The sequence below is a fragment of the Nyctibius grandis genome, chromosome 2, assembly GCF_013368605.1.
Source record: "Nyctibius grandis isolate bNycGra1 chromosome 2, bNycGra1.pri, whole genome shotgun sequence".
Classification (NCBI taxonomy): Eukaryota; Metazoa; Chordata; class Aves; order Nyctibiiformes; family Nyctibiidae; genus Nyctibius; species Nyctibius grandis.
Genome location: NC_090659.1, coordinates 44,755,489 through 44,766,673, shown reverse-complemented (window position 1 = coordinate 44,766,673; position 11,185 = coordinate 44,755,489). Strand labels below are relative to the sequence as shown.

The 11,185-nt window shown below is 36.8% G+C and overlaps 1 protein-coding gene across 2 annotated transcripts in view; it reads right to left on the bottom strand.

The window, feature by feature from the left end:
* Positions 1–347: 347 nt before the first annotated feature.
* NLGN4X (neuroligin 4 X-linked) overlaps positions 348–11,185 on the bottom strand; it is a 139,333-nt gene continuing 128,495 nt past the window's right edge. For both annotated transcript variants that reach the window (XM_068423443.1, XM_068423451.1), the window contains 2 exons: positions 9,011–9,800; positions 348–1,197 (listed from right to left, as the gene is read on the bottom strand). In XM_068423443.1, the coding sequence (XP_068279544.1) occupies positions 348–1,197; positions 9,011–9,800 (1,640 nt within the window). The remainder of the gene's footprint in view (positions 1,198–9,010; positions 9,801–11,185) is intronic.

Here is an 11,185-nt window from a genome sequence, read left to right as displayed (position 1 = left end):
TCTGCTTTGCTTGTTACACTCAAAACACCATTTTAAGTGACTTCTTCTGGCCTCAACTTTCAATCAAAGTGGCTGAGATCTTAAAGCAGTATCGTAACAGCAATGTACACTTTTCACATTTCACAGGGTTTGTAGTTGATCTTTAACGTCAGAGAGTTTCTGTGGGAAGGATCAGTAAGAAAATAATGACTGTCCTTCTCTTTTACTTGTTTTTACTTTAGATTTTGACAAGGTGTTCAACAGATGGTATTATAACTTCTTCCTCTTCTTTTTTTTTTTTTTTTTGTTTTCTTTTTGTTTTTTCTTTCTTCCAAGTGGCTTGTGAGGGCAGAGGGGGAAGGGCTGAGCTATACCCTGGTGGTCGAATGTCCATGGGGCAAATTTGTACTGTTTTGTCCTCCACTGAAGGTGTTGAAAGTATGCAAAGGCTGCATTCCTGTTAATGTATTTGGAATCATGGTTATGGTATTGGGTGTCATCAATGGGATGTCATCTGGGGACCTTCTCAAAGTAAGCGTGTAGTCAGGTGGACAGGTTAGTCTCAGTGTGTCGTGGGCCTGCAGCGATTCACACTCATGGTCATGTTCTAGCTGTTTCATCTGCAATGACATAATCTCTTCATTTTGTATGTGTGCGATATCATTGGTTGTGTTCCTCTGGGGGCTAGGGCGCCTGTGAGTCTCGTGACGCCGCTTGTCCTTCTTGTAATATAACGCAGCAAAAGCCAAAATATTGAGGAACAGTAAGGATGCCCCCACAGCAATGGTGACACTCAGCTCTGTGGAGTAATCTCGCTTGTTTTCTATCAGAACTGTTGTATCCTCCGGAGATGTTTTATGTGTGTCTTTTGAATGTTTGGGATTGTTGGCAGGTGTCATTGCTGGGCGTTTGGTGGCTGGCCACAATTTACCAGGAGAACGTCGCGTCACATAAGGAAATGATGTCATGTCAGGAGGGGGAACTTTAGTTGTTGTGGAAACATACTGAAATATTTCATTCAGGTTGTGAAGGTGTGGTACGAGTTCCAACCAGAAAGCAACTTTTGTTGCTCGGTAGTGATCACGAACTCGGGGTTTCAGGCCAATATGCAGATAAAGCTGGTCTTTAGGATTGTATTTGGACCAGGCTACTTCTTCAAAGCGGTTGGGTTTTGTGTGGATGAACTTTGTGTCTTGTGGAACAGGCTGGTTTGGATCTCTACAGAAAGAAAAACAGCCAATATTATAGTCATTAAAAAAGCCAAAAACATGAGCAAAAGCAAAAAAACAAAAAACCCTCCATCCTTTAGTTAATGGTTTATCCGATAATTAACATAACCTAAAAACAGAAGCTAAAAAAAACATTCTTAACTTAACAACAGATGTTAATAAATAAACAAAAGAAAAAATACTTACTGTACAGTGCATCTCAGATACTATAATACTTTTTTACATTAAAACAGAGAAAGGGTTGTGTTGCAGCTCCCAAAAGCTCATCTGAAGTTCTGTGATTCAGTATCATAATCCAAAGCTGTTTTAGAGAGGTACTAACTACCTTTCCCCATAGTAAAGGTGTAGGTTCAGTTCTTCTCAAGGTTTGTCATTAACTTTCTCATTTGAGGTACCAATTCTTCCACTGCTGTAAGTAGTAAATATAGGCATCTAATCCCTATGGCAATGTTGGAAGTCCATGTGACTCTAATAATTTATACTAGCTGTGCATATTACATAAAAAAACCTCAAAATATGAAGTAGCAGGGCTAATACATGTAACTGGGAACTATTTCTCTTTGTGTTCCTTTGCTGAGCTATTACTCCCCTTAAGTTCAAATACCTGCTTTACGGAAAAGTCTTTGACGTATTTGTATGTCACAAATCTTTCCATCATTTGCATTAGCAGATTACTATTTGAAAGTTCTGTACGTTCATTGCTACTAAATAACTATGTTTAATGGCCATAGGACAGTGAGCCTTAATTCTGTCACAGTTTGTAGGGAAGAGAAATGTATTAGCTGAAATCAACAAGTTTTATAGTAGTTAAGTAGTAGTAAGGATAAGAGTAGTGCACAGAGATAATTTCAAAATTGGTAACCCCAATATTTAATTGAAATTATGCTTTCCTCATCTTTTCTTCTTTCTTTCCTTCTTATAGGTTCAGAGTAAAGATAAACCAATGACACAAAAAGTATTTAACGTGATTAATGTCTATGTATCCTTATAATTTTGGTAAACTTTATGTAAATATGGCTTCCTCTTGGCATGAAAAAACACAGAAATTTAAAATTACCAGCACTGAGTTTAGTATTCTGTTGTGCATGAGTTTGAATCTTCTTTTGCAGCAAAGATTATTTTCTGGGACTTTGTGATATATTATACTGACAGTACATGATTCATTTCCTGTGCATTACTCTAAGAACTTTTCATTTTCATTTCCATTCCCATATGCATTAGTTTATTTTGTGTGAAAATTATTCTAATATTTTCCTTTTCTTCCAATATACTGTTATGTATGTTACGGGAATACCAAGACCCACCACTACAGATTTTAAAGCATCTTAGTTTTTTTTCTTTTTTCATTTTCAAAAGCTCATGAACATGATTGCCTAGTTTAGCATTCCTTTGCTGTTCATAAAGAGCTATTCCTTAGTTCTTTAACCAGACTGGTAATTTGACTTTAATAATCTTATGATTCCTGTATTCATTTGTTTGTCTGACAGAATTTATCTTACCTTTTTTTGAGAGAAACGAAAAAATTTTTTTCTATAGAATTTTGGTACTTTGGTTTACTTATGCTTGTGGTTTTAGGTGTTTTGGGTTCTTTAGGTGTGGTTTTTTTTTTTATTGTACTGTACCAAATTTTTGCCATCTCAATAACATATAAACTAGAGGTTCCAGAACTGTGGCTATTTCATTTATCTATCTATCGATCTATCTATTGATCTATCTATCAATCTATCTATTTATTTATTTATATTTCATTTTATGTGGTAATACTTAGCCAAACTGTGTTAATTCTGAACAAAAAGATAATTGCTTAGTAATTTTTCATCCTAGTTGAAGCTAGAGTAGTAATACCCACTTCCAAGCAGTACAGCAGCAGATGTATGCTGCTACTTTGAGGGATTCTAACATGAATCTGAGAAGGAAATAAAAATATTTCTTTTGTTCTTAAGGAACAGACTGAAAGATTTGGTAAATTCAGAGAAGAATTTGGCCCAGTTCAATATATCCACTACTACAGTACTTTGGGGTTCAACACATAAATTCTAAAGCAAATTAAAAATCAGCAAGATTATCAAAATGCAAAGCATTTTTCTTGTCAGAAACTCAAAATCCTGCAAGGGTTACAGTGCAAAATCCATCTTGTGTTCTCCTCACTTGCTGTTCTGAATCACAGCACAAAAGACTCTGGCAACGGTCCTACAAAAAACGCATAAATTAACCTAGTTCATGTAAACCAAGTTGCACTTGATACAAAGTACAGGAGATGAAGCAGCTGAGCGCTCATTTCAATGAGCTAAGCTGGACATGCAGTTTTTTTAATTTTTTTTTTTTCTTTTTAATGGCACTATAAATATGACAGCAGATGATGATTTTAGAAACTAACCATTTTTTAAATTAGCATTCCCTTCCCCTAAAAACAGCCTACAGAAGAAGTAAATATCAACCTCCCTTTCCTTTCCCTCTCTTCCATTCTCTACCTCCATATCTCCTTTTTAACTATATCTGTTAGGAATCGCCAATTATGCTGCTGCCTCCTCCAAACACAAGAGAGAAAATTACATTACATGAGGATAGTCTTGTATTTCAGGATTTGTTTACATGGTTCCGTGTGGGCACGAAGCTGTCCATTGAAACAAGGAACAGAAAAAAAATCATTCAGCCCTACAGACAAGTTATTTTTTTGCTGAGGGTATTAGAACTCTACTGTTCGCATCAACTCTAGGGTTGATCACTTAATAACTGAATAAATGGTCTGAATACTCTCTCTGAATTTGGAGGATAGGTATCTAAATGACTTTTTTTTTTTCACAAGAAAATGGAATAACTAAGTCCAGTCCTAAATAGAAGATCTAATAATGCATGCATCTTGGTTTTACAGACTAACAATAATTTACCAAAGATATTCAGTGGACATAAATAAGAGGATTTTTACTTTTCTTTGTCCTCCTCCTATGTACACTGGAGACAATAAAATCATAAGGTTACAACTTATGACATGTTGAGTCCTTTTCTCAGGTAGTTGGGTGGTTTATCCTCTTATGAACACTTTTCCAGTATGATAGACAGGCATAAAATATAGATGTCCATTACTCCTATCAAATCTCCTATCTTTGACAAAACCTTTGATCTGTTACTTTAACTTCAAATTTCCTTTTCCTTTTTTTAGCCTCTCACTCTACCTTTGTGTTTCTGGACGTCTTTGAGGCTCAACTGTGTAATTACAGAACAAAAGGCTGCTAGGAAACCTTCCTTTAAAAACATGTTGCAATCATGGTGATAAAACTATAATCTGAATAATATATTTTTAGTTCTGCATTTCTTCTAGTAATGGCTCTCATAGAGACTAGATAAGTTGCTTTCCAATTCTACTAGTCATCAGGGAGGCTTTTTTTTTTCTTCATCCTATTCCTAGAACAACATTGATGATTATTGTTGTTCATTTTGCTCTCTGACTATTTATTTTGACCAACTTTAGCATTAAATTTAAACAGCTTCTCCATCAAAAAATGTCCCCATCATGAAATGCCTGAATGTGTCTTCCATACGATAGAAGACCATACGATGGTCTTTCTTGTCTTATCTAAGGTATTCTTTTATTAATGTGCGGAATCATCTGGTTTCACCTATCACTTTTTTTCCCCACTTTCAGTTTGCACTGATTTTGCCTAATTTAACATGCTGCTGTTTATTGTCATTTAATTCACACCTCATGGACTACAAATGTACATTCAAAGCATTCATTTTTTTCTCAAGCGATATAAAGTAAAGATGTCTGCAATGGATGCTGACTGAAGAGTAACACACATTCCTGTTCACAAGGTGAATTAGTAGCTGACCTGGAGGGCAAATGTGGGAAATGAATATTTCATATCTCATTATATTCGCACGGGAAGAATGATAGGGAATCTTAGAAGTTTTATCTTGAATTCCATACTTCTGCAACAGCATTAACTATCACTCAGTACAACGGAACTGTTAGATTAATGCACGTGAAGTGTTTTATTCTTTTGTGTTGTTCTCTAACTTCATTGGAGAGCAAAATGTCTTAACAGTTACATACTGTCTCCAAGACACTGAAAGGCTCCTTGATCATTTATTTTCTTTTAGCAGTCCTCTTTTCTCCATATGGAAAAAAAAAAAAAAGAGAAAAACTGTGTGGCATTTCTTCATGCTTCCACTGATTTTTCATGTTGCCACAATATTAATAATGGCACAGCCATTCCTGCCTGAAGCACTGGTACACAAACATATTTTCCCTCGCCTCCTTTCCTTACTTATCACCATGCCCCACTGTTGCCATGCTCCCAGTCAGCTATTATAACTACTAAGGAAAGCAAACTGTAAGTACACTGTTTTGTTTGACTAACACTGATTGGCCATTGGAGACGGTTATTTCTTCAGACAAAAACATCAAAAATAAATGCAACAGCCTCATGAAGGAGTTCACTGAAAATGCATTTTAATCCTTGTAAGTTTGTGTCTTCCATTAGAAAGCCAAACTGAATACAAAACATACACATCCTTAATAACTCAGTTAGGCTTTTGCTTCAGAATCAATGGTAGTAAAATAATTTAGGAGTATTTATCTGAATTACAAAGAAAATAAGGATATATCCTTTAGGCCTTTATCTTTCCCATCATCAACCTAGGCAGAGCTGGATGAATGGGAGCAAAAATAGAGTATTGTAATTCCTCAAAAGAAGGTAATTTTTAGAAACTCGATAGATGCCTCTAATGAAAGCGTGGCTTCATATCTACTCTATGAAACTTCATATCCTTCTTCACAAGAGTGTAGCTGGCAGAGTATCTGTGAAGGATTGGCACACATCCCCTCATGTCCTTCATTCTCCCCCTACTGATGTACCTGTGAAGGATGTAAAACCGCCCTAACTAACAGAATATTTGAGCATATAAAATTACCGTTACAGTTAGGATAGTATTACCGTCAGCAGACTGAAGCTTTAAGTGCACCTCTTAATGAAGCTCTCGCATATAATTTTGCACACAGTGGAATCAAAAGGTGTATTTTCATGTCATTTTTGTATCCCAAATGTAGTTTTTCACACCTACTCTGTAACAAATTGCTTTCCTATTTCTAAGGCATGTTAGAAACATAGTTTTGAGAAGGCCAAAATGACTGTTAATGCAAAAAAAAAAAAGTCATAGCAAGATAGAAAATGGAGGATTAGTAAAATACAGCTTCCATGTATTCACTTCAAGCATGATCCATTTGCCATTAAACACTTTGTCATCTCCTATTTGCTAGCTTCAGTAACTGACTTCAAAGTAAAATTAAAGCACTGTGCCTTGTGCTGTGTCTTCAACAGCTAGTGATTTTACAGGACTGACCTGCCCTCCAAACCCAGACTTGGCAGTAGGCCCGTTAAACAATGTGAGTTCTTTAGCAGCGGGTAGCATGTCAGTTAAAAGTCCAGCACAGTTCATCAGAACAATGCAGCACCTGAGCCATAATTATACAATAAGTACCTGGACGCAGCCTCTGTGAGGTCATCAAGATTGGAAAAGTCTCAGAGATATTAAAAATAAATAAATAAATCTGCAGTTTTAATGTTCAAGACTCATCTACAGGGAAACGTGGAATAATAAAATCTTTCAGTTACCAGATTTTTCATGTGTTGCCACGAGTATAAACACAAAGCAAGCCAAGTTCTATCACAATAAGGCTGGGAAACAACCAATTAAAACAAGGCTGGCAAAAACCCAAAACAAAGCCCCGAACAACACAATCGTGAACTGTATCAATCTTTTTGAGAGTTGAAGGACCTGAGTGAGCATGTGGATTCCAGATTGCATGTGGGAGGGTAGAAAGGAGAATGGTTACCCCATATATGTCCCCTGTTGCTGCAGGCTTGAGGTGCTACAACCTTCCCTTTTCCATTGAAGGCATCAGAAGTGCAGAGCAAACGTAATCTTAAAATATTATTTTCCTCCAAGCATTCTCTTGTATTATTCAGAACAATTAATAGTTGTTCATATAAATAAACTAAAAAAACAACAAGGTAACGTATCTTATGTTGCTCTTTTCCTTTCCTTGTGAAAACTGAAATTTTACAGCTAGAAGTCATTTCAATATCACATTTCAGACTGTTTGTAAAGGGGCAAGTCTGTAATAGAAGATATACCCCATTCCTGTCTCAATAGCAATGGCGAAGTTTCAGAAATGACTAATGGCTCTCCCAAAGCACCTGTTGTGCCTTTAGGTGCAGTATGACAATGAGTTCATAAGAAGAGAACTGGGTGATGGCATGTACACCCTGCTGAAATTAGCTTTCAAGTAGCAACAGCTGGAAAGTGCTTGCAATTACGAGTAATGGTGGCAGCTGGGACTGTGAGAAGCTCCTGTCAGCCTCAAAAAATTGCTTAAATATGACTTCTTAATCTACAGGGAATAGTCATAAAGTACTTGTAAGTAATATTGAGACTGTGGAGAACTTGCATCTCCATAATAATTCCAATGACGTATATTTGTGAGGGTCTGAAGTCCTCTATGTATATGTGGCACTTCATCTATAAAAACAAAGACAGACTGATGGTATAATCATCTTTCTGAGTGTGCTGTACAGCCAGCATGCAGCATTCTCTGTCCATAAACCAAGCTTTCATCCTGAAGTTTGCCCATCCCAATACTGATGACTTCTTGTTGCCAAATACATCTGAATATTCCACAGCTCATTTGCTATTCTTGCAGTACTGTGGGATTTCTGCACGCAAAAGTACCTGTTTGTCTAAAATGCAGAGCAACAAAAGCTTTCTGTTTGCCTTGTAAATTGACTTGAAGCATTTGATTGTTTTTTACTCAATTCATGCTTGAGGTTTTTGTTAAGACTGCAGAATCTCTCTCCCTAGAACGTCATTTGGATTCATTAAAGGCTGCAAGAGCTGCTGAGTGTTTCACACTAGGCATCTCTGGATTTTTCTTATATACCTGCACACCATTCACTGCAGTGCAGTAAAGCTGCAGTTTCCAGAGCCCAGTCCTGCCATTAAACATTCATTGGAAAGATTTACAGCCCCTTTATGCCACAAGTATCTTTGTTTTAATTCAGTACCGAAGACTCAAGGTCAACAAAAAAGCCCTTGCTGCTCAAGTGAAACACTGCAATACTCTTTAAAGGAAAGCTATAGGAAGAGGACAGAAATTATTAATAGCACTCGCAGATTAAGCTGCCTTGAGGGTTCTTTCCTTGATGTTTACAACTCTATTTCAGTAAAACGTTGATAGCTTTATTTTGTTTCGTAAGCAGAATTAATTTAAATTTTTAACCTTCTCAAAGCAAAATTTATGTCTGAGTCTCTTTTTCATTCCAGTCAAGTACTTGTTATTGCCATTATAGCCCTCAGAGGGAAAAATCTTTCCAGTGTCTGCCTTTCTGTTCCACTTCCTCTCTGAGTCCCCATCCCTGTGAAGGTCACTAAAAACAAGAACTTTTCTTTTGTAGCACATAAGTGCTATCTGCCTGACGGTTCCTTCTTCAAGTAGCAGACATGTTGCCTCTGATTTTTCAGTATCTTAGTGAGCTGCCTTTTCTCTGAGACATGCTTTGTCTTAGTAATTGCCCTATTTTTTGAATCAAAAATACAGTGTGTTATCATTCTCACTGAGCTACTGAAAGAAAATAGTTTGAGGGAACACACTAATTAAAAATCTATTAAATATGAATAAGCCCTAGTTACCATCCGTCTTACGCAAATAGTGCTATAATACTACTGCAAGATCAGGGTTTGAAGCTACTCACTATTTTAGAAGTATGCTATCAGCAAAAAGGAATGCTGGGGTTCAAACTTACCCAGTTTTGGCGAAGTTAGTCCAGTATGTCATAACTACTGCACTGAGCATGACATCATTCTTGGAAAAGTTGCAGTTGAACAGTTCTGTGGGGCCAATCATAGGAATCCCAAACACGTAAGGGACTTCATCACCATGAGCTGAATCAGCCCAGCTGGGTTTCATTTCACTTTGGCAATGGTGATAAAATGCATAGAAATATGTTGGAGATCCATACTGGGCATGCAGGTCAGCAGTAGCAACAGCCGGAGCAACCCACTGGTGGTCTGTAAAAAGAGCAACCAGGGTCTTCCGTCTTGTTTCGGGGTTTTCTTTGTCTGCCCAGTCGGTGTACATGAATTTAATGGTCTCTCGCAGTGTATCTTTCCCTTCTGGATAACCATACAAATTGTCCACAAAATTGGAGACGGAAAAGTCAAAATCATTGGGGGAAACACCATCTTCATTGTCTACAATGCCATCCACAAATTTTAAACCTTCTCCTTGATTCACACCCAGCATTATATCATAGTTAAGGAATTCCCCTTGCTCCATGAGAATCTGAGGGTCATCTGGAATCACGTCTCCATCTATCACAGGCCCAAAGGCAATGTGGTATGTAGCTGGGGTGATGGTCTGTTGAATGAGTTCTTTGTAATTCTTATTCCGAAGACATTCAACCAAATCAGTGGTATCCAGCATGTCGCAGCCCACTTTATCTGCCAATATCCGAGTGTACTTGGCAGGCTGATAGTTCACTGCCCAGCTGGACAGGGCTGTTCCACTCTGTATAATTGCCTTTTGGAACAAACCTGCAGGTGCAAATTGTTTAAATGCAAATCCAATTATGTATTTAAAAAAAAAATTAGAAAAAATTAAAAGCAGCTTTCACTAAGGAAAGAAAGCTTTGATTATACTAAAAGATGCATATACCTAAATTTCAATTCAATTTCCATATATTCTACTCACTGCGCCCTTTTTATAGTATCTCAGGGTACTAATTAAAATCTCTCTTGTTCTTGATGCTCACATACATAAAGCATGAAGGTTTCAGGTTACTGTTTCAAGAACAAAACTCTTGCTTGTACTGCAGTTTTCTTGCATCTTTAATGGAAGTCCCCTGGCTTTAGCACAATGGTAGTCCTGCAAAAATTTCTTTAAAGGAATGGCAGCTACAAGCAATCATATCTTCTTCACCATGTAAATGACTCTCATAACTGCGCTCTTCAGTAGTTTAAAGGTCAAAAGAAAATTACTCACTCTCATTTCCTTCAAAGAAGCCATGCATCATATAATTTGAAAAAATCTGTTCTGACAAAATCAATTTAATAGGCTTGAGTCTTCTACTCTGACATAATTTTTTCTTTACCACCTTAATTTTTTGAATTATTAGTAATTATTTAATTATTTAATTATTAGTATTTTTCATGTGTTTTTAGCATTGCCTATATGTTGAATTAAAATACATTTTTTAGAAGAGAGTAAGAAGGGATTCAATAGTTCTTTCTGGTTGTTTTATATGTACTAATATAAAGAGGGAAGACCCAGTCTGAAGAGCTTCTTTGTGTCAGAGCACTGAAAAGCAACTGGAGCTTACTGGTGAATCTGCCTCATGTGGTTTTTCCTGGTCAGATCACTAAAATGGCCTGTTTTATACTTAAACTAAAATGGCCACTTCTGCACATAGTTTCTGCTGTCAAGCTCTTGAAATGTCCAAGACAGCAACAGCAACAAAAACATTTAAAGACCTTGAAGCATTTATGGGAAAAACTGGTTGTGGTCAATATACCTGTGTGATGATTACTTACTGCACGCGCTACAAAATTTCAATGATGTGATTAGTTAAGTTTTTCATGGTTCCATCTGCTTGATTTTGGCATGGCTTACTCAACAGTTATTCACTGCACCCTATGTGTATCAATAGACTAAACTGTCAGGCATAATTCTATGTATTTCCAAATAGGGTGTGTTTACCAGCTGCCCTGCTACAACTACTTCGCTAGGCCTTAGCCTTCTGTCATAGATTTCTGTCTGGTTTAATGTGATAGAAGTAGTATGGACTTATATAAACAATAGATATTTTGATCTTGTCTTCTTTTATAAAGTCTTTGTAGATTTGATCTTATCACCAGGAATATTTACAGTTCAGTACTGGTGCTGTACATTCATGGTTTATTTTTTGGGGGGAAGGTGAGGT